This window comes from Setaria italica, chromosome IX, assembly GCF_000263155.2.
Source record: "Setaria italica strain Yugu1 chromosome IX, Setaria_italica_v2.0, whole genome shotgun sequence".
Classification (NCBI taxonomy): Eukaryota; Viridiplantae; Streptophyta; class Magnoliopsida; order Poales; family Poaceae; genus Setaria; species Setaria italica.
Window position 1 is genome coordinate 57,875,560 of NC_028458.1, and position 24,006 is coordinate 57,899,565.

A 24,006-nucleotide genomic window follows, 5' to 3' on the forward strand; every position below is an offset into this window, starting at 1 on the left:
AAGCCGAATTCGAAGCAAGTGGGAGTTCAAGACCGGGTCGTCCTCGCTGATACGGAAACCAAATGGTCTGCGTCTTCATTAAATCCATTGTAGAAGCATCGAAAGTACCTCGGGCTACCCTTGTAGCAGAATACGCGCAACCTGGAAAAGGCTGACGCCCGCTTCGTCAAAGGACATGCTATCAGCGACGTTCCGGTAGGGTCCTCCGCCGATTCGATATTGGGGAAACGTCATACGGTCCACCGGCTGCTGGGTGATTCTGCTCATGTAAAGGTTCAACCACAGATTGACGAACCACCAAGGCCCGCCTTTGATTGCCGATCGACTCTCCCTTGGATAGTCTTGTGCCGATTTGATGAAGCATATGGTACACAGCCCCTAGTAGAGGGGGGGGGGGGGTGCTGGTCCTCCTCGCCCCGCTGCTGCTCGCTTCTATTGCTGCCTGCTGCCCTGGTGGCTTTGGCTTTTATTTGCTCTTTGACTGCAGCTTTCCTCGCTGCTGCCCAACCCAACAACACTCATGGCTTTCATTGCCTTTGCTGTTTTTTTACTGGTGATGATCTGGGGGGTTACTGGTTTTTGTTGGGCTGCCTTATTAGGGTTTAATGGGGCCTGTTAGGCAGGTTTCTATGCCTAGCTTTAAGTTCCTATTATGCGCTATCGAATATTTAAAATATCAGAATATTATATTGGACTATTGGACGGTTTATGATGTGATTCGCAACGGTTGTACGGAACTTTACCCGTTTCAACTCCTACTAAAGGACAGTTTGTGATGTTATTGGTAACAGTCGTACAAAACTTTATCCACTCTTAACTTTTATTGCAAGAGTGGTTTGTACGTGATTCGTAATGGTTCTTGACGATTGTCGTGATAATGGAGTGATTGAAATATTATGATTAACAACAAAATCGTGATAATGGAGTGATTGAAATATTATGATTAACAACAAATTTATCATCGAGTAGTTGCACTAGAGCTAGTTTTTTTTATCATTGTCTTTATGCACAAGTTAGCCATGAAATTTGGAAACTAACCCAACATGTAACTGTTCGCTTTTTACCCTCTAGCTCTAGCTACACATCCACCATGGTTTTTTTCCTAAGTGCAAGATTTTGCTCTTAGGTCCATACTGGTCCGATGATAAATTGGGAATTTATGTGTGTTTTAGTGAAACAAATATTAGATTTTGGCTCGCCATATAGTATACTAAATGTTATCTAATCGCAAAGCAAAGGTACAGTTTGTAGAGTATATTTGAGCTTGTGAAATGTAAACTAGCTGATGTTGTGACTTCACTTCTACCACAACGACAGTGTATGTACAGATGTTGTTTGGAGACTCGTAGTTGTGTGGGCGCTCAATATGGTGATGCACATTATTTATTGTAATTGCCGACACCATATTTGCATGTAAATTCTGATAGTATAAATCACTATAATAAACATTGATTTTAACCCCCGTCCATTTGCTTTAACTTGGTGTCCATCATGTTTTTTTGCTTCACCCCTATTGCTAGTTGTTTTTCTCTAGCCTCAAGGTCTATTTTCTTGTATTTGTTTCTCCAGTTATTGTAAAACCATTGCCTTGGTGTTGTTTATTAAAGAAATGCATAGCCACTGCAGTTCCTTATACCGTTGCTTTATTTTTTTATTAAAATTAGAGTGAATTGCACCCACCATACAAAAAGTTGTGTGGTATATCCCTTTAGTCCAACAAGTTGCAAAACATACAAATTGATACACAAACTTGTTAAAATGTGTGCATATACGATCACATGTACTCTGTATGGATGTATTTTACGACCATGTGAAGTGACGTTATCATTATCCCCTTCTCATGCATCTACGTCTTAACCATGCATGGCTTAACCATGTGTTTCTCTTGTTTATTTAACATTGGTGAATATACTGGTGAAAATATAAGAAAAAACTATGATGATGGCAACCACACACATCAGCGAACAAAGCAGCTCATGTAGATTCGGTGGTCAATTATTGCTTCTAGCCGGATTATGGAATTTATTAAATCAAATTATGGATTATGTTTATATATATACAGATGCAAATATACTATATACTTGTTCTTCTAAAAGAAATTGATTCACTGATTTGAATCCGTAGTGCAATCTAGTACTCCTGAAAACGACAGCTGCCCATACCTTGTGTTAGTAAAATGCAAGTGTGTTTTCTGCAAAGCTGAACCCCGCAGACATTCATAAACATCTATACAATATAGTCTACACGTACACATGATCGAGCGCCGCCCTCCCTCTTAAATTATCCATATGCCAACAGGTTTGGTAGGTAAGCCCTTGTTTTCGTAGTGTTTTGGAAGCTGAAATCGGCTTAATTAGATTGAAATGGACACCGACAGGAAGATAAGGCTATATATGGGAAAGAGAAATTTAACAACCCGGACCACCACAAGCATGTGGGCGCTCAGCATAGAATAACCGTTCCGGCCGAGCTCTTGCGTGTCAGGACGGGCGAGACACGAAGAAAACATTGACCTCCCTCGATTCATTGGCGAGGTCCACGTCCATTTCCATCGATCATCGATACTAACACTGGAACAGAAATATTTTTGCGACCAGCACCAACGCCGGTGCGGGCTCACGTCGACAGTTTTACTGACTTGGTGATCTAATTAGTAGAAGAGAGTAGAAGGGAGTTTCATTTTCATAAAACCTAGCTGGCACAGTTACTAAGTCCATGAAACTCAATAAAACTTGCACTGTGGATGTTATATAGTTTCATCGCAAGACACGTTTAATCATAACTCCATACAAAAATTAAATGCTCCAGATTATCTATGAAACTGTGCAATAAAACTGTACAGTTTCGTTTCATTAAAAAGATATTAAAAAGATGTAGCAGTGCGATGAAACAATGTACTACCCAAGCTTTATACGCGTGGTCATGGAGCAGCGGCGAAGACAAAAAAAGAAAAAAAAGAAATACAGAGAGGACGCCGAGACACAGTGAAAAGACGAGGCCCCGCTTTGGCAACGGCACCACCAAGGCCCGATCGGGCACGGAGCGCTGAGCCAGCCGAGCCGCCGGCCGAGGGAGCAGGGAGCTTTCCGGCCGCTTTCGATGCCACTCACGATGTCTCATCCCCTTGGTTTGTTAAGGTTCCTCGTCGTCCGCGCGCGGGGCAACGAGGAGCCGGCGAAATGAATGCGCCCCGGTGCTCGGCGTGCACGGGCGCCATGGTGGTGGTGGCCGGCGCTGCAGCTGCACGAGCACCATGCTCCCGAGCCACTGTTGCATCAAAAGCGGCGACTGCGGCATGTGACGCCCATAAAAGCGGAGGAGTAAAATCGACAGGGTCGCGGCAGCATAAAGCTTCCTTCTTCTACCCCGTGCCTGCCGTGGATCCGTGACCAAGTAACAAGACGTCTCCGCCTCCGTGTCCGCTTCGGTTTGGCTTCGGAACCTTTCCCTGCCTGTCCTGGCCTCAGCGGATCGACGTGGTGCATGGGACAAAGGCAGAGTACATCTGGCCGGGTTCAGGACTTCAGGTAGGTGGCAGCCATTACTAGCTCGGGGCTCCCTTCTTCCTGCCGCACGGCCGTCAGGCCACGTCGCCGTCTCGTGCCGTGGTGCCATGCCAATGCGGCAATGCCCCATGTCCTTGCAGCTCGATCCATCGGCAGAGCACCGACGTGCTAGCTGCTGCCCAGGGCCCTGTCCAGGTCACCGGTCACACGTACGTGCCATTGTACCACAGCCACACAAGCTCCAGCGCCTACGCAGTCCGTAACCCCGTACTATGCATTTGGTGCAGAGTGAATGGAGTATTTAGCAGGTTCGCAGTCGCGCAACGCATAGTGTGGACTCAATGGTCCGGGCCATCCAAACTTGACCAAGTGAGTGGGTATTGGCAGAAGCCCATACAAATATCAGCCAGCGTCGCACCTGCCCACTGCCATGGCCCATGGCGCAATCAGACATTGCGCCATTGCGGAATTGGTGGTGTAATAGGGTCAGGTTATATATATCGGTAGGCTCGGGCAAAAGCTCCATTCAGTCTGTAGTTCATACATGAACCAGTGTTTAGATTCAATGGTGTAAATAAGGCATCTCACCATAGGATATTTCCGGCATGGAGATGTTCCAGCTTCGAATCAGTTTCATAGGAACAATAGAAAAACTTTAAGACCATATAGAAACCTAAATTTTAGTAAATAAGGCTTAGATTTTCCTTAGCACAATATAATCTATATTTAAAACAGTTCATTTTAAATTGCACGATCTTCTTGCTTCCGTTCGCTGGTTGCAGTCAAGTTTATTATGGGGGTGTTTGGAAGATTTTAGCCCCTGTCACATCGGAGGTTTGGACACTAATTAGAAGTAGTAGACATAGGCTAATTACAAAACTAATTGCACAACCCCTAGGCTAAATCGCGAGACGAATCTATTAAGTCTAATTAGTTCATGATTTGACAATGTGGTGCTACAGTAACCATTCGCTAATGATGGATTAATTAGGCTTAATAGATTTGCCTCGTGATTTAGCCTAGGGGTTCTGCTATTAGTTTTGTAATTAGCTCATATTTAGTCCTCCTAATTAGCATTCGAACATCTGATGTGACAGGACTAAAGTTATCTCCCAAACACCGCCTATATGTGTACATGTTCCGCTCATTAGCGGCGAGCGAGCAATGTTAGGCACGTTATCATTATCTTAAGAGAAGGTCTTCTAAAACTAAAAGTGTTTTAATAAGAAAAGTCTTAATTCTACTATCCCGAATGATTATAATTGTTGTTTGAACCTATAGGCCCACCAAAAAGTTTGGACAGTTATAAATATGGGATTGGACACCGAGACGCATCTGATATGGAGACCATAACGCAGGACGGCGTGGTCTAGATGGAAAGATAGGAACTAATCGAGGATTAGGAAAGTACTCCTCTAGTCGTATCCGACTAGTTTCTTGTAACCAATCGACCTGTAACCCTGCTCCCGACAATAAAAGGTGAGGCAGGGACCCCCTCCAAAGCAATTCAATTCAACCAACATACAGGACGTAGGGTATTACGCTATTCGGCGGTCCGAACCTGTCTAAATCGTATGTTTGTGTTTATCTTTGAGTTCCTGATCTCGACGAGACCCACTAACCAAAATACTACCTCGGGTATCCCCAGGTTGCCGGGTTTATACACCGACAAACCTCGGACAAAAATCATGATTTATTTTAATGATTTTTTAAACTTTTTTTTTAGCAACACGCATGGACGAGATGATAAATTAGTACCCTAATGCTGTTGTTTTGTTTGGTTGTCAGAATAATTGTGGTCGCCAAGGTTCCAAGAGATTTTTCGCAAGTTCTTGTTCACTGGCCTATTACACCTCGGCATCAGGTTACAGTTCGGCTCTTCAGATCATGAGTGTGTACAACTTGCAAGATCGACCATGAAAGATGTAGAACGATTTAACAGCTCATGTTATTAGCAAGATAAATTTACGAACGAACACCAAATGCGTCAGATATCAACTGAATGTAAAGGTGTGGTGTTTTTAGGGAGGGAGGGAGCATACGTCCCCATGTTAAGTTAATACAAGCACACAAAATAACACAGAGCTATGTAATGTAGGGTATCCGTGTGTGCTTTCTTAGGGTAAGTGGTTAAGGCCCCGTTTTCTTCCACTAACTTATTTTTAGCACCCGTCACATCGAATGTTTAGATACTAATTAGGAGTATTAAACGTAGACTATTGACAAAACCCATTACATAAGTCGAGGCTAAACGGCGAGACGAATTTATTAAGCCTAATTAGTCCATGATTTGACAATGTGTTGCTACAGTAAACATTTGCTAATGATGGATTAATTAGGCTTAATTAGGCTTAATAGATTCGTCTCGCTGTTTAACCTCCACTTATGTAATGAGTTTTGTAAATAGTCTACGTTTAATACTCCTAATTAGTATCTAAACATTCGATGTGACACGTGCTAAAAATAAGTCACCGGAAGAAAACGCCCCCTAAGTGCACATGCGTATGGCAGCCGATTATACATTAGCGGATAAGCTAACCGATCTTCAATTCAATTTATCATCAACTGTTTCTTCATTGTTTGTATTGTTTCTCATGAGCGCCCTATTTTTTTTTCTTGTTGCTTCATAAAAAAAGATCTTTTGTAAAAGTAGTTTCACAATTTGACTAACTTGGTTCATTTGCATCCTATGTTAATGCATTAGTGTTGAGGCAAAACAATGACTTAATTTTTAGTGTAGAACCTAGCCAATATCCAGGTGGGCGGGTGGGTCAAGCCTTTTATTTTAAAATTGTTTTTTTTAATTTCTCTTTTGCCAGCGTGGAGGTTTTAAAGAAGCTCTAATAACAAATTAACAATAACAACAACATTGTTTTCCATTTGCATTCCTTGTCCGGTAGTTACACACAGTCGACAAAACAATTTCATCACAGTGAACAGTAAAAGCGTGAGGTGGGTTGGGGGGCGGCGCGGCGGTAGGGACGACGGCAGGGGGCGGCGGATGGACAGCCGATGGGCCAAGGACGGGCAGGGTGAAGGTTGGAGGTGAGCTTCCCGATGGAGCCGGGTTAGGGCGGCGGAAGGTGGTGGTGGCGGGAGCCACCAGAGCCGGAAGAGGAAAGCGGTGCGGGGGCAAGCAGAGGAGAGGAGGAAGGAGTCGGAGGAGGAAGGTGGAGGGGAGTCGTGGTGGGACTGGGTTAGTGCTCGAAGGAGTGGGAGGGTCGTCGACGATAGGAGTCGTCGGAGATGATGTCTCGAAGGGTGGCGTGGGGGCGTATGGGGAGAGGAAGGTGGTGGCGCCGTGGGGATGAGCCGGTGGTGGTTTTGGGCCCCGTGCTCGCTGAACCGACGCATAACCGCATCATGTCAATGCCCCGTGTCCTTGCAGCTCGATCCATCGGCACAGCACGGACGTGCTAGCTGCTGCCCTGGGCCCTGACCAGGTCACGGTCACACGTACGTGCCATTGTACAAAGCCACACAGGAAGCTCCAGCGCCTGCCTACGCAGCCCGTAATCCCGTACTATACATTTGGTGCAGAGTGAATGGAGGAGTATTCAGCAGGTTCGCAGTCGCGCAACGCATCATCTCCAGCAGTGTGGGCTCAATGGTCCAGATGGGCCATCCAAACTTGAGGAAGGTCTCTTCTGACCAAGTGAGATTAGGTATTGGCAGAAGCCCGTATAAATACCAGCCAGCGGTCACATGGCAGTATGCAATGTACGAACACCAAATGCGTCAGATATCAACTGCAATGTAAAGTTAATAACATTGGTTTTAAAGAAGCTTTAATAACAAATTAACAATAACAATAACATGGTTTTCCATTTGCATTCCTTGTCCGGTAGTTACACACGTCGACAAAACAATTTCACCACAGTGAACAGTAGAAGCGTGAGGGAGAAAGAGACTATCGATTCCTGCTATCCTGCCTGTATTCTATCCTTCTTAGGACTGTCTTCCTTTTGGGATTGTTGCTCATCGAGCTGGCCTTAGTTCTGCTTGGGGTCACTGTCGCACTACACCAAGTTTGTTTTCTCCTCTAATTCTCTTCTCCCCCGCGGCTTGCCGTCATCGTCAGAGAGTTCCACCTTCGCCGCCCGCCGGAGCGGACCACCTTCCTTGTTCTCCGGCAGGAGCTTGAGCACGATCGCCATGGTTATCAGGAGGAGCCCCGTGACGTGCTGCTCCGTCAGAGGCTTGGTGAAGATCAGGTACGACAGCAGCAGCGTCACCGCCTTCCTCGCCGTCGTCACCTGCAGAGAATTCGACATGGTTTTCAGCTGTGCTGTGCTGTGCATCGTTGTGAGTGTGTTGCGTGAAGATGAGGCGAAGCGCTCGCTGACTGACCATGGCGGTGGTCGCGGCACCGAAAAGCGCGATGAGGGAGAGCACGGAGACCTGACCGACGAACGTGGCCATCGCCTCGAACACCAGCACCGCGTACACGTACAGGTGCTGCAATGCATGGGGTTCAGTGGACACAACGTCAGCCTTGCTGGGTCAATCTAATCCTCTTCAGAAAAAAAAAGGGATCAGAAGCAACAACCAAGAACAAGTTAGCTAGCAACACTTTTTGAGTGGATCTGATCCTTTTCCTGACAATCAGTTATAGGCACTAGAATGAGGAATGCAGTATCCTACACTCTGGATTATTTTTGTACAGACTGTAAAGATGGATTCCTTGAAAGATACTATAAAAGAGCACGGAGTAGTTGATTCTTTTCCTTTCTCCTGGGCTATGCACATTCTGATATTATCATAATGACGACTAAATTCTGATATTATCATGAGCAACAGACAACAGCTAAATTGAGCTCCGAAGTATATAGCATTCACTCACCTGGGAACATGAAGTCCATGCCGTCATGAGCTCCCCAGTTAACACCATTGGCACCGCTAGGAATGGGAGGCCAACAACAGTGGAGCAGAATAGCATCTCCATCTAATTGCGCAGAATGTCTCACTGTCAGTACTGTAAATTGTGACGGTAAAAATAACACTGAATTCTAGTCAGTGTACCTGGGTCGTGTCTGGATTCATCTTGAAGATTGCTTCTTGCAGGTTGCCAAGGAAGGCATCCATGACGAGCGCCCCAGACACCATGGCCACGCCAGCCATGCTAAAATTAGGCGATGTTTGCGCATCCGCGAGCGTGAAGAGTATGAGGCCAATGACAAGCATCACGGCTGATACATACTCTTGGAATGGGTATTTGCGTCTCAAGCCAGGGATAAAAGCCCCCATTATCATCACTGGTAGAACCTGAGCACAAGGACAGAAGGCTAACTTTTCTCTTCTGCTAAATACTACTGTGTTACGCGAGAACAATAATTTTGGTGAAATCAAATTTCCTGCCCTTCAAATTTCTTTAAAATTGTTGATGAGTAAACCTCCAACGCATAAGGTTAGAAATTATGAAGTGCCATGAACAGAAGCACACTAAACTAATTCTCCCTTGTCGGTAGTACACTGCTGCCGCATCGTTTATAGTCTCCCCCTAGAAGCGCGCATTAGGTTTCCCCAAGAACGTAGTCACTTGGTCAGACATGCGAACTCGAATTTGTAGGTGCCAACAAATTGAAAACGACCAAACAACAATGTAAGAACTAAGAAGGGTCCTCCTGTGTGTACGATGTTTCAAACGGCACTGAAACATCAAGAATTATATTTTTGCTGAAACAAAAAAAAACTAGAGTACTATATATACATTTTGCAGTGTATGGGTCACGGTGAAAGAATATTACCTTAGTTGACTTGAACATGATCTGTGCAGGGTAATTGAGGAAGGCGAGGGAGCCCTTGGTGAGGCCATTGGAGCCCATGAGCACGGCCGAGAGGCGCACGTACGTCCGCCAGGGGTTCACCATCTGCTTCATCGTGAATCCCTGCAGGCGTATCAGCGCCAGGTACACGAACCCCTGAACGAACGTGAAGTACCAGCCGTAGCTGCGGCATACAGCAGAAAAGTTTCAGAAATGCAACGCAAGTGATCGTTTGCAGGTCGTAGCAGGTACTGCAGTCGCAAAAGTCACCTGAACTGAAGCCTGTTGTACACGTATTCCTGGAGCACGGGAAGAGCAGAAGTTAGCCAGCAAAGGATGAGAGAATAATCAGGAGCAGGAGTTTCACTGTCAGGAAATTTTGTGCAGGCAATGAAAAGTATATGGGAGAAAGTCGGGGGAATTTTCAGGAAAGTTTCAGAAATCCATGCTGACCAAGCAAGCGTATAAATTGAAGTCCGTGATGACGAAGACAAGGAGGAAAAGAATGCAGTTGTGTCACACAATTCCGCCTGTGAAGCAATATCCAAAAACCGTTCGTTCCAGAAAAAACAAAAAACAATGCGCAGTACGTCGTGGCCACGGATTCTCAGCAAAAACCCTTTCATCATAGTAAACAAAGAAGTGATTACACTGCATCATGATTCATGAATACTACTGTAACAAGGAGGAGGAGGAGAAGTCACCTCGCAGACGCCATTGACGAGGTAGCCGAAGAAGAAGCCGGATGCGCAGATCAAGAACTGCTGCCACCTGGGCCGGTCCGTCAGCGACACGCCGAAGAGCGTCCTCCCCTGCTCCTCCGCTCCGGTCATGGCGCCTCCTCTGTTCTCCTTCCCTCTCTCTCTCTCTCTCAACTCGAGAGTCTCGGCGCACCCCGAGAATGAAGGAAGGATCCAGTCAATGGCCGCCCCGCCGGGTTGGAGGGCTGGTAGTTACGGTATGAGGACGACGAACGAAGCCGGCCTGGACAAGGAAGGAATAGATGGAGTACTGGGACGGAACGCCTACTACTACTAGTAGTAGATATGCAAGCAGATCAAAGAAATACGATACGACGGCGGCGGCTTCTTCCTTGTGCGCGCGCTGCTACCTCTACGTAGGAGTCCTCCTCCTCACTCTCAGCAAGTCAGCAGTCATCAAGAGCAGCCTGCCTGCCTTCCTCTGACGAGCTTCCCCCAGAGCCAGAGGAGAGGACCCGGTGTTGGGCGATGCGCGCCACGCGGAGCGCCACGGCGCGCATGCAACGGCGTCTTTCTCTTTCCGCGGGTAGTTACCCGATAGTCCTTGACAGGTGAGCCTGTGATCTTGGTGGGACCGGTTGTCATAGATCGGAAGGATTTCGGGTTTTTTTTTTTTGGCTCCGGAGTCCCGGACGGGCAGGCGTGGGGGCCCTGCCATCGGTGCCATGCGGCCTTGCGTGCTGCGGCTCGGCTACTGCTGCCTACTCCTCAGAATTCGGAAATGAATGCGGGATCGTCTTGTTCAGGAAACGCTACCGATCGATCAAATGTTTATTTTCGACAGGGGTTCGACACTACTACGGGGTGTTTGGGAGAGGGGTGCTAAACTTTAGCACCCCCACTTTAGTTCATTTTAGTCACTTGTGCTCATAAACAGGTGGGCTAAAACTGGTGGACTAAATTTTAACCCCCCACTAATCCTTTAGTCACTTGGGGGTAGCTAAAATGGACTAAATGGACTAAAAAGTGGTCTCCCAGGACCACTTTCCCCCTACCCCCTCCCCTCTCTCCTCCCCTCAGTCTTTCTCTCCCCGCCTCCTTCACCCGAACGCTGCCCAGACCTTCGCGCCGGTCCCACCGCCTCCTACTCCGGCCCGCCCCGCCGCCGCCGCCTCCGACCCGCCCCGCCGCTGCCGCCTCCGCCTCCGGCCCGCCTCGCCGCCGCCGCCTCCGGCCGGCCCCGCCCGCCCCCGCGGCCTCCGCGTGCGCTGGACGAGCCTGACCTCCTCAGCACCGTCCGCGCTCAGGGCCGGCTCCTCACCTCTGGCGCCGGGCTCAGAGGCAGGACGGCGTCGAGGGCGACGTCCATCGTGGCCTCCACGAGCCAAGCGCCCTCGCCGTTGAAGAGGATGGCCCGGTTCCCGCAGCCGTCCACGCCGAGCCGCCCCCGCCCATTCGGGGTACTCGGCGAGCGCCCTGGCGAGGTCCGCCTCGAGTGCGGCGTTGGGATGTGCCATGAGCAGGAAGAGGACGACGCTTTGAGAAGGAAGAGGAGGGGTGAAGGAGAGAGAGAAAGCAGGGGTAAATCTGTCATTTATCAACATATGTGCTAAAATTTAATCTCCTTCCCAAAATTTAGTCTACAGGGCCTACTAGTGCCCCTGTCAGATCAGAGGAAATGGTTTGCCGTGCTTGTTCCTGTCTAGGGTGTTGTGCAGTCCTCCTCGATCCGTGTACCGTATCGCATCAAGTCTACCAGTGGAGTAGTAGAGGAGCATGATCCAGCACAGGGACAATTTCTTTTCATGCGACGGTTGAATCGTTAAGCCAAAGGGATGAGTTTGCTAAGCTTCCTTTGGACACAAGTAACTTAACATAGCCCGCGAAGAGTTGACTGTCACAGTGTTACTCGGATCTCTTTCACCCTTCTTCACGCACTGGCATGGCACGCAACTGTACAGATCCACTCACATCGGTCACACGAAACAGAAGAGAAATGAGGATGCCCGATAAAGGGGCCCATAAATGAACTAAGCCCAACTTATCCGTCAAAGCTCACCGGGCCTATGGACCTGGTGAAGTAAGCCCATGAACTTTGCAGGCCTGAGTAAAACCACAGCAGGAGCGAGCAAATTTGGATCGCCGAATTTTTTATTTTTATATTATTTTTTTACGATTTTGCACAAATAAATAGTCGATCGAAAAATTTGCAGAAATAGGACTATACCGCCGGTTGAAACGGTAGTAACACTGCTACCGCTAGTTGAAATGGCAGTTGGAGGGCCGGATCGCTGCACAGCCTCCTACCGCCGTACGAAACGGCGGTATCTGGGCTATCGCCATTTCAGGCAGGTTCCAAGGGCTTGGTTTAGCCGGGTTTATTTGGGTGTAGGATGCTATAGCCAGTTGAAAACGGCTATAGCCATTTGAACCGGCTATAACTCTATTTTAATTTTTACTAATTATTTTTCATATAATTTTATCTGATATTTTTAAAAGTGAAATATGTAGTTTCATTGCAATACGTAACTTCGTAATTTGAGAGAGGTATAGTGATTGAACAAAATAATTGAAAATAATTTAACTCGCGACCATTAGATACATAGCTGTTTCCATCAAGATTACAACAGATACGAATGAAATTCGTGCACAACATACGAACAACAACGACTCTAGAGTGAACAATTAATTATAGATTGCAGTGGCATATGCGGCACGGATGCTATCTTAAACTAGTGCCGTTGCTAAACCTAGCATGCCTTAGGTAATTGAAATAGCTGGGGAAAGAGCCATGTCTACTTCCTAGAAGAACCGGCTCTGTGAGAACTGCGACGACCCACCTCCATAGTAGCCAGCACCTCTAGAGGATGGCGGAAACGAGGGGGGATCCTTATTGTGGTAGTAGGGACACTTGCACCATGGATCAATACAAATCAAGTCACTTGCGATATTAACCGTCCAAGGATTTGCATCAACTTCGGATTGAAGATCCTCGACCTTACGCTCCAAGTCAAAGGTCCTGCACTTGAGATAGTGGATGTACTCTTGGGTTGGCTCAAGAAATGGTGGATCGACCCACTTGGCATAGCGGCAGTTTCCTTCATCGAGATAAGATTGAACGTGACATTAGTTTGTAGCACGAGAAGATTAGGAAGAGTAATGATGTAAATACTTGACTCACCAAGCCATACATGTATTGAAAGAAACGCCGGCTTCCATCACCGTAGCCATCATAGAGCTGGACGACACAAGCCACACCATGGTGACACATTGACCATGCATCATGGCGGTCGTCATAAGACTTGAGGGAGTTTGGAGGGGCGTAGTTAGCCCTGTCCTCCAGAGGGAATTCGTCGAGGGGTGCCTCATACTCCGTTGGACCAAAAGAACCTGGCCAAGTGATGGTGGGAATAGGAGCATCCCACCTCTTCCACTGTGAGAAGCTCTTGATGGACCTTCCCCGTCTTCGCCTGACATTCGAACCATCGAGTCCGATGTCCTCCAGAGACACAGGATGGTCGGTCTTGCCTAGCTCTTCGGATTGTTTCTTTGTAAACTCGTCAAGTTTCTTTCACGGTAGGTTGAATTTCCTCTCCTAGTTCTAGATACATAGTCGCTTGAACATTTTCACAAGGGTCTTGTTCTTGAATTGACTATGGAAGTTTGCCCCCATGAGATCATCACTTACTCTTTATCTCCAGCCATATCGACACCCTGAAACGCTCCACACTGCCATTCTATAAGTTTTCGATTGCTTGTAGAATGTCTTTTGTGCCGATCATGAATTAGACAAACATTCTCCACGTCCTTCACAATCATCTGCTTCACCCTCTCCAGGAACTAATATCAACTATCTCCAGACTCCTTCTCCACAAAAACGATCGCAGCCGCAACACTTGATTGTTATCGTTGGACCCAATAGCTGTCAAGATTGTGCCTTTATAACTTCCAGTTAGAAATGCGCCATCAATGCAAACGACTGGGCGACATCACTGAAAAGCCTCAATGTAAGGATCCAAGGCCAAGAATGACCGTTGCAGGACCTGTTTGCCTGGAAACCGAGCACATTGGTAGGCTTTCAAGTCGTAGTAGTTTTCTAAGTTCCTCTAACATATGGTGTGCAATAGGAGGGGAGGTTGTCATATGATGCTTCGTACGTACCCCGTTTCATCTCCAACACCTTCTGCTTGGCTTGGTAAGCTTTGTAGTAGCTAATCTTGTACTTGAACTTCTCCTCTATGGCACAAACAATAGACTTGGACTCAAAGCTGGGATTCTCCACTATCTGAGGATACATGTATTGAGCAACAAAATTAGCTGTGAGGTTGCGGTGTGTTCCTTCCAATTCATCCAGCAAGCATTGATGCTTAACCACTCTAATCACCTTCTAGTAATCCTTCCACTCCTCTTGTATGCATGCACCCTAAACGAGCAATTGCTTCTCACACAGCAGACATCATACACCGTCAGGTTGCTCTTCACCACCTGAAGATAAAGTGGACCATCGCTTCTCAGCTGCCTTCACTTCATTGACTTGTAGGGCAGAATGGTCATAAGTTGATCAGTTCCGTGGGACAGGGTAAGCATCTTCCTCATCCAACGAGTCATCATCCATGGCACCATTGGCCTCTTCTCCTTCCCTCTCCACCTGCTCAACTAACTTAGGGATGTCTTCCCCCTCATCAGCCTTCCTATTTGGCTCACGGGTTGCAACATCATCCTCTGCATCTCCCTCTTCTGCCTCATCTTCATCATCTTCTTCATTTGGGCCATCAGTACTCTCCACACCTTCCTCGGCTTGAACTTCATCACCTCCCACTCCTTCTTCCATCTGACTGCTAGACCCAACCTTCATGAACACTTGAACATACAATATGAGCGGTAAATCACGCTTCATGCAACCATTTACATAAGCCCGGTGGTTCTGGGTTCCTTCAAGCGGAATCAGCTCCCAAAAGTTTATGTCAGGTCATCGCTCACTAAAGCCCTAACAGACAGATCCACTTTATCTATATCAAGATCGAAAGCCTTACAAAGCCACTTGTATATTGAACCCCAAGTCCTCTCTCTTGCTCCTGGTAAATTCTTGCAGAACGACTAAAATTTAGACAAATCTACCCCTTCTGGACCATATCTAACCTCCCCCGACCATAGAACACTTGGAAAAATAAACTTTCCGATATGTCTGCCAATATACACGACACGAAAAGTGAAAATTACTCTCAAGAACTTAAATTAGTTAACTCCAACGACACCTACATTTGAATATAAGGTATAAACATCTAACTTTATCATCAACATTAATAACCATTTTAAAGTTATCCAAAATTACCAACTAATTCATTTCATTTTACCCGATCAATATATACGATATTACCATAGGCAATTACTAATTATTACTAAATTAATCTAACCCTAAACAACATGTCAATATACACGACAAGAACAACAATTCTAACTAAATCTAATAATTTCAACTACCCCTAAAACAACTACATTCTGAATACCTATGCATAATATAACCTTAGCATTGCAAATAATATCATCTAAAATTAATCTACATAAATCAACAAACTAATTTTACTGTCAACTAAGTACCTAAGCTAAATCTACTAAACTGACTAAGCTCCATTTTTCTATGTCTCAAATCCACTAGTAAGCTACATTTTTCTATGTCTCAAATCTACTAAACTTACTACTAGATCTATCTACTACGAGCTAACTTAAACTAGAGGATTAGAAAAAATACCTCTAACAAAGTGAGGAACAAGGCTTCAATCTCCCCTCCCCTCCCTTCCTTCTTCTCTCCCTCCCTCCCTTCCTCTTCTCTTGTGCGGGCTCGCTCTCTTGCTTCTAGGCGTGCGCGGGAGGAGGGGACCAAATGAGTGGGCGTGCGTTCGGGAGCGGCTGCGCTGCGCGTTTTAAAGGGGGAGCTACCGCTGTTTGAACTGGCGGTAGCTTTCCCGCTTCCGCCGGTTCAAACGGCGGGGCCTGCTACCGCCGTCTCGAATGGCGGAATAGCCTCGTCCCCCGCGCCGCTGGAATGTGTGCGCAGCCTGCCGGATGGGAGGGCGGTAAGCGGGATTCTGCGCTGACGTGACGGGTGCGGGGAGCTACCGCCGTTTCACCCAGCGGTAGCTCCTCTTACCGCCGTTTGAGACGGCGGTAGCCCATTACCGCTGTTTCAAGCGGTAGCATAGGTCTATTTCTGCAAAAAAAATTGACTATTTATTTATGCAGAGTCGTGTATGTGTGTATATATATATATAATCCTTGGATCGGCTATAACACCTCTCAGCTCATTGCTCAGTTCGTCAGCTCCCTGACATCATCATTTGTTGTTTCTTTCTCTGTTCAGTAGTAGGAGTATGGTTTTTGCGTACCCGGCTACAAGTTGAAACAGCTACGCTTATGCCCCAGAACGGTTTTTTTTTTTTGAAATGTTCATCAGGTGTTATTGTAGCAAACGCTACGGTTTTGCTGTTCAGGACATATATCCCGACGGGGCGACGGGCAACACTACTACGAGTTCACCATGGGACGCATCACGCATGGATCATAATCCCAGCTATAAAACCACAAAATTTTGAACTAGTAGCTACCTCGGACATGTACACGCTCTTCTGTCCACGGCCGGACCTCGTGACGTCAACATTCAAGTTAACGTTCTTCGGACAACATCCAGTGATGACGAGCACTTCCTACCTGCTACTCCGTCGACGGCCATCACCGTGCCAACAAGGCGCCAACTCCTCGACCAGCTCGTCCACGAGCTCGTCCATGACGAACCCCTCCACCGCCGCGCCGACTTCCCGCTCCTCCTCGCCCACGCACATCCACCGCCGGCCCCGCTCCATGTCCTCCAGCGCCGCCTTCCCCGAGAGCATCACGTCCCTGATGCCCCACTGGGCCCCCGCGCCCCGCAGCCACTCCGCGGCCGCGCGCACCAGCGCCTCCGCCGCCACCTTGTCGCGCTCGTCGTCCACCCGCGGACTGATGATCGCCCCGACCACCGATCCGGCCGCCGAGGAACAACGGAGACGGTCGAGTCCCTCCGTGAAGAACTCGAGCAGAAGCACCTGCGAGACCTCGTCGACGACGGCCACCGTGTCTTCCAGGAGCAGCCGCGCGAGCAGGCGGTACTCGTCGGGCTCTTCCGGCTCTTGTGATGGCTGCTCGACGCTTTGGTGCTCCTCGCCGTGGCGTGACGCCGTCTTCGTCGTTGTCGCGCTGCTGGTGGTGTCCGTGCAGGAGCTCGTGGTTGCGGGATGCGTGCTCGCGTCGACGGACTCGCCGGACTCGGAGGTGGTGGTGAACCGTGCCTCGAGATCCACGGGGTCGACTGCCTGCGCAATGCCGTCGTACCGTCGGATCTTGTGCAGCAGCTGTGCCTGCTTCGTCATCGTCCCTGCAAAAACATTTCCATGACGATGAGATCAAAAACTATACTAAAAATCCAAATTTAAAAAGGGCAGTTAATCGATTGGTTAAAGTACTCGTTGCTATCTCAATGGATGGAAACAAATTTAGGCCTTGTTTAGTTCCCTCCAAAATCCCAACTTTGACATTATGCAAAAAGAAGATTCCCCATCACATCAAACTTGCGGTACATGCATGGAGTACTAAATGTAGACGAAATTAAAAACTAATTGTACAGTTTTGTTGTACTTTGCGAGACGAATCTTTTGAGCCTAATTAGTCAATGTTTGAACAATAATTCACAAATACAAACGAAATGCTACAGTTGCGCATTTATGGCAAAATCCCAACTTTGGCACTCCTAAATTGGGAACTAAACAAGGCCTTACTATTGCGGATGAGTTAGGGATGTTTGGTTCCACGTACCAAAGTTTAGTCCCTGTCACATCGAATGTTTAGATACTAATTAGGAGGACTAAACATGAGTTAATTATAAACCAATTGCACAGATGGAGGTTAATTTGCGAGATGAATCTATTAAACCTAATTAGTCCATGATTTGATAATGTGATGCTACGGTAAATATGTGCTACTCATGAATTAATTAGGCTGAATAGATTCGTCTCGCGAATTAGCCTCATCTGTACAATTAATTTTATAATTAATTTATATTTAATTTTCCAAATTAGTATCTAACCATTCGCCCCCTAGTTTAACCGGGGCGATGCATCGCAGTTACCTAGTAGCTAGTTGACCTAGGTAGGTACGTGATGCGACAATCGTCGCGATCACGTGGCGTTGATCATGGCCTGCTACTGCTACTACACCGTGCCATGTTAATGCGTGATCGAGGACAGCTATTGATTACGGATGCAGTGATCGAGAGGGAGGGGGAGGCTACAAACAAGAGTCAAAATACTAAGGTCTCTAGCCAAGGAGACCGGGCAGCACGCGAATCGGAAACGGGGAGTATTCTTTTCGTTCTAGTGTTCTATACTACAATGCGGCTGCCTGTGGTCCAGTAGTTGCAGAGGAGATTCTCGGAACGGTTTCGGCATCGGAGTGCTCCACGAACGTCCGGCTGGCCGCCGGCAAGAAAGACCGGCTGAAGAAGACGGGTGCTTCGTTCTTTCATGCCCATATCGAGTTGGCACACTAACCGAGCAAGTGTTAATTCGATGGGCATCGGCATTTACATTGTGTCTGTTCTACACAAGACCTAGGGTATGTTCGGCTCTTAGACTAAACTTTAGTCCCAGTCACATCAAACATTTGATACTAATTAGGAGGATTAAATATAGACTAATTACAAAACTAATAGCACAGATGGAGGCTAATTCGCGAGATGAATCTATTAAACCTAATTAGTCCATGATTTAACAGTGTGGTGCTGCACTAACCATTTGCTAATGATGGATTAATTAGGCTTAATAAATTCTTCTCGCGAATTAGCTCAGGGCTTCCGCAATTAGTTTTATAATTAGCTCATATTTAATCTTTCTAATTAGCATCACAACATTTGATGTGACAAGGACTAAATTTTAACATCGTATCAAACAGCATGTCTGGTTATTACCGGTGGTGGCGGTTACTGCATATAACCATGTTGCTGTACTACCTTATAGCATCAACAGTGCTGGGTACAGTAGTTAGGAATGAACAGAACAGAGAGAGATGCATGTAATGTGACTTACTACTGTGGAGAAGATCAGGTGGTGGCGGGCAGCGGTGGAAGGAAGGCGAGCACGTGCCGGCGTCGCTCCGCTCGTCGCCGTCGTCGTCATCGAAGGGGAAATCCAGAACGGACACGGGGCTCAGCTGTTGCTTGTCCTCCATCCCCAACTTGCCGCGCCCCACCGCCGAATCGCCATCCGCCGCTACCGCCTGCATCTGCATGCCAATGCAAATGGATCATCCACTGCACCCATCATTACCAATTCTTTGCCAGTAAGTAGGAGTAAGTACAAGGCTGCTGTTTGTTACAGCAAATCAGCAATGTCAGACCAAGGCCCGGACAGCAGAAAGTCCAAGATGCATGCCACGGTTGGTGCCAAAAGAGGGAGCACGCATGATTGTGACTGAACGATCTATCACACTGCCTTTCCATGGCAGACTACTTGTCTTTTCTTTATCTTCGAGACCACAGATTATTCGTCCTTTTTCGGGGTACATTATTTCTATGATGACAAGATCGACAAGCGCTGATGATCGAAACCGAAAACTCAGGGGAAACAACAGCCATTGTGGTACCACTAGTCCTGAGTATCGGCAGGTTTTTGCTCCTTGATTGGTAATCTGATCCACGTACTAGGCCTGCATTGGCTGTTGGCTAAAGAATACTCCGGCTCGACATGCACATACTGACATGGTGGTGGCGCCATCCGTATTTTGTAATCCGAGATCCAATCATGCGACGTGGTAGTGCCAGTAGATATTGATTTTTATTATTTTAGACAGTTAATGGAAGTAGATGCTGCCACCATAAAGGCGGTAATAGTACTCTGCGTAGTAGGATCCCATTCCCACAGGCAGCATCTAGCTAGTGTGTGGATTGGCCGGACCGGACTGTGTATCCCAAGGGGGAGGAGGAGGAGTAAGCGGCGGAGCAATCATCAGGCGTAGCTGCTCGATAGCTACACACAACAATATCTTTTGGAGCAGCGTGACAGGGATATACTAGCTAATTTTCATGGCCGCTCCATTGGGCTCACTTCCCACCGCAAAGGGATAGTACTCCGTCGTGACAGTAAAAATTACAACACCACCCTTTTCTGGGCACAACGCCTTCGCCACAAAGGGTATTTTTACCACGGAGGCCCCTCGTGTCAGGGAGTGAAATGGCTCGAAGCAGTTGACGCTGCCTGTCAGACTGTCAATCCATGGCTGCTCATCACCTGAGTTGACGAGGCACGCGCGCGCGTGCTCCCAGGACAGGTGCAATCTAAAAAATATCAGATCCTTTTCCATCACATCGATGCGGGAATATTTTGGGCTGCACCGACGAACACGACCATCCCATCACTGCTGCTGCTTCATCACAAGCTCTCTACAAATAACACCACTTCGCGCCACATGTAAAAACTCCTACGCCGGCCGGTTCTAGTGTTCTACTAGACGAATTAGTCTAGTGGACTATAAATAAAATAAAAGTCCATTTACCACCACCATGAAGGTAACCATTGGATTAGCATCTTGTAGTCTTGACTTATAGTTTGTAAGATTTTTCAAAGTTGCACAGGGTAGATGGTTTGCACCAGACATGTTCCCATCTTAAAATACCTCTACTCTAGTGATCTGCGGTCTTAAAATACCTCTACGATTTTAAAATTTGCAAAGCTTCGCAACTGTGTGTGTGACAATCATTAAAAGGACGGAAATTTGGCTGGGTTTTCCTGCTGCCTAGTGCCGAGATGCTACTAGATGTGTGAATTGCTACGACTGAATTACCACCACCATGAAGGCATGAACAGAATGGGTAATTTTGCATTATTGGCCCACACTGTGCATGGACATAGCAGCGATGGATCACCAGACGGTTTCGAATTTATGCTCGCGCAACCAACAAGACTCACGATGATTGAAGCGGCATTAACACACCACCACGAGGAGCAGAAGCTGGGCTGGGTGGGATGGGCAAGCGAGCACTCACCTTCTTCCCGTCTCCTGCGGCGCCAGGCGCGCCGGCGTCGGTGCAGTCGTGTTCCGCCGAGCTTGAACACTGGAACGCGGGCTGCGACGTGGCCGGGCACGCCATCTTCTCATCAATGGCGACGTCGTCGGCCTCGGCGTACTCGGACTCCGAGTCCGACGCGGAGCAGCTGCTGACCTGCGGCGAGGGGAACCCGCACGAGTCCCGGTCGTCGAAGTAAAGGTCGTCCTCCTCCTCGTCCTCTCGGCGCCTCCAGAAACCCTCCTTGATCCGGCGCGAGAAGCTCCTGGAGAGGCTGGAGATCCTTGCGAGCGCGCCGGGGCCGGGGCTCTTGGCGAGGGAGAAGAGCGAGGACGGCGACCGCGAGGGGCTCCGGCGGAGGTGGTCGGCCTCGACGAGGAGCCGCACGGGCACCTGCAGCGCTTCGTCGCTCCATGGCAGGCAGCGCGGGTAGGAGCGGAAGCCGTCGCTGCTGGAGTCGCAGCCCAGCTCCAGGAAGTCCCGCAGCGTCACCGGCGGTCCCCTCGCCGCCGCCGCCATCGGACCAGCCAGCAGCTAGCTAGCGCGCGCGTCGGTGCCGCGTACGTGTCGGCGACGGAATGCTGCCGCTATGGATTCCAGTAATCAAGAAGAACAAGAAGGAGCATGTGGGGGCTGCGCTGGCGCGGCAGAAGCCAGTGAGGCTTGGTGTTCGTGGGGGGTTTAAATGAGATGGAGGATGGATGGATGGGTGGATGGATCGACGCGGAGGACGGAGAGGGAGAGGAGTGGAGTGGGAGTGGGCGATGGGGATTGGAGAGGGGGAGAGCGATCTGCCTGCCTGCCTGCTTGCCCGGGGGCCGGGGCAGATGATGAATGGAATGGAACGGACCCCGCCGCGGTGGGCTCGGTTTAAGTAGATGGAGTAGGTGCCGCGCGCAGCCGCCGAGACTTGAACGAGCGTTGCTGCTGCAGGTGCGACGTCGTTTTTCCTGTCAACTGACTCCATAGTCCCTCCCGAGTCGTGAGTCGTGACCACCCCACTGGGCCTCTGGGGCAGTTCAGTAAGCAGCAAGCTGCAGCCTGCAACTCAGAGTCAAACCAGGGCGGGTGGTCTTACTGTATGCTGAGAACGGCAAAACGATCGAGCGTGCCGAGTACTAGTGATGTTTTAGTTTGAGCTCCCGCATTGAAACCGTGTTTCATACTTTCATGTGCTCTTGGTTGCGATCTTTCACTTTCGTTTCTGGCATGTCCTACTGCGCAGTGAACAATGAGGTAGTTTAAACATCTGCATCTTGAGAGGCTGACCATCGAACTTTTTTTGTTCTGAGGAGAAACCATCGAACCATTTGATTCGATGAGTAATATTATTGCTCACCTATGCAGAAAAAAAAACACTTCAGGGGTAGCAGGTGAAGGATCGTTCTTCGATCAGTATCTGTAGCATTATTTTCTAACCACACAACAGAATACTGCAGCAGCATTAGTAGTAGTTCACCACTTCCACCTGCTGATCGACTCCGTCGCTTATTCAGTGTTTAGGTGAACAACAACAAACAAGTTATACATGTACTTCCTCCGTTCTATATTACTATTCATTTTGGCTTTACTAAATACACCTATTTTGCTATGCATATAGACATGAGTATATATTTAAGCGCATATCAAAAGGTACGTATCTAGAAAACTCAAAACGAATATCAAAACGAACGGTAATTTAAGATGGAGGAAGTACGTAGCCGTTCACCTATTCGTGGAATATACACTACTGTAGTACGTACTTGTTAATTAAACATAGAAATAATTTTTATTATCTGAATTCTGAGGTTTGCATGCGGAGTGGTTATGCTCCGGCCGGTTTGTATAGATGGAAGCTCGATCACACCGGCCCAACCAAACCACCACCATTGCTGTCGGCCTCTTATTTCGTCGCAAGCGAAACGTCTTCGTTTCCGTCGTATATACATCCATGTCACCATTTATCACGTGAATCGCCTCCATGCGTGCATGATTGTTCCGGCCAACCACACACGAATTTTCTTTCGCTGCCACGGCCTGTCCGTGCTCGGCTGGACACGGGTGGGCCCTCCCGAATTCACTGTCGTGTCAAGCGTCAACGTCGCCGGTTTCAGAAAAGAAAAAAAGAAAAAAGAATCGTGGCAGACAAGAAGGATCCCTGGCGATAAATTCTCGTTGACAATTCCTCCACCAGTCGTACTATCGTGTACACGTAGTACACAGTACACTGGGGTAGCAAAGCTGTACGCGGTGACGTGTCGCCTGCGTGGATGTGTACACACCGGAGATGTTGAGGAACACGGTGCTACCGTGCAGTGTGCACGAGGGAGGCCATGGCGATCGAGGCATTGACCTTGCAGTGAACCTTCGCCGCTGTTTCCGGGGACGCACCCGTCGCCGTGAGCGCGGGACTCGGCGATTCCCGGCGTCCAGGTTTCGGCGTCTCTGTACAATCGCACGGGTACGGACGCACACGTGTAGCGGGTTTGTATATGCTGCATGTAGGACACTGTTGGAGCATCAAAGTCTGTTCTCCAGCTGTGCCATTAATCGTTAGATGCGTCTTGCCTGCCTGTTTGTCTCGGCTCGTCACCCCTGATTTGGAAAACAACCTGGATCCCGTCAGGGTTATTTTATTTTATCCCCACGAGATTAATCTCTGACGATGTGCGCCAGTTTGATTTGCAGTCAATTGGCATTTAAGGGTGCAGGGATCTTCTGTATCGTCGATGCGTCGTTCATACCTGAATGCAAAAATTTGAAATTTCTAGTTCTGAAGAATGGGCAAGCCGCAAGCGGACACCTGAACAAACCCGTCGGTCTGCACACTGCACTGCACCAACAGCAGCAGACCCAGACCCAGACAGAGACACGTAGCGCCTGCCCGCACCGTCCTGACATCACGGTACGCACGTCCCAGACCCACGCCATGTTTAGTTACCTCCCAACTCCCAACTTTGACACTA

At 48.1% G+C, this 24,006-nt stretch overlaps 2 protein-coding genes across 2 annotated transcripts; both read right to left on the bottom strand.

Annotated features, from left to right (window-relative positions):
• Positions 1-7,277: 7,277 nt before the first annotated feature.
• LOC101758930 (UDP-galactose/UDP-glucose transporter 2) lies at positions 7,278-10,422 on the bottom strand. Its single transcript, XM_022822943.1, has 7 exons — positions 9,976-10,422; positions 9,542-9,570; positions 9,254-9,455; positions 8,529-8,771; positions 8,350-8,451; positions 7,857-7,964; positions 7,278-7,762 (listed from the first exon to the last, which is right to left on the bottom strand). Exons 1-7 carry the CDS (start codon positions 10,102-10,104, stop codon positions 7,526-7,528), a joined length of 1,050 nt encoding a protein of 349 aa, XP_022678678.1. The 5' UTR covers positions 10,105-10,422; the 3' UTR covers positions 7,278-7,525.
• Positions 10,423-16,510: 6,088 nt separating this feature from the next.
• On the bottom strand, positions 16,511-21,906 carry LOC101759329. Its single transcript, XM_004985904.4, has 3 exons — positions 21,041-21,906; positions 19,086-19,281; positions 16,511-17,380 (listed from the first exon to the last, which is right to left on the bottom strand). Exons 1-3 carry the CDS (start codon positions 21,578-21,580, stop codon positions 16,674-16,676), a joined length of 1,443 nt encoding a protein of 480 aa, XP_004985961.1. The 5' UTR covers positions 21,581-21,906; the 3' UTR covers positions 16,511-16,673.
• Between the last annotated feature and the right edge of the window lie 2,100 nt (positions 21,907-24,006).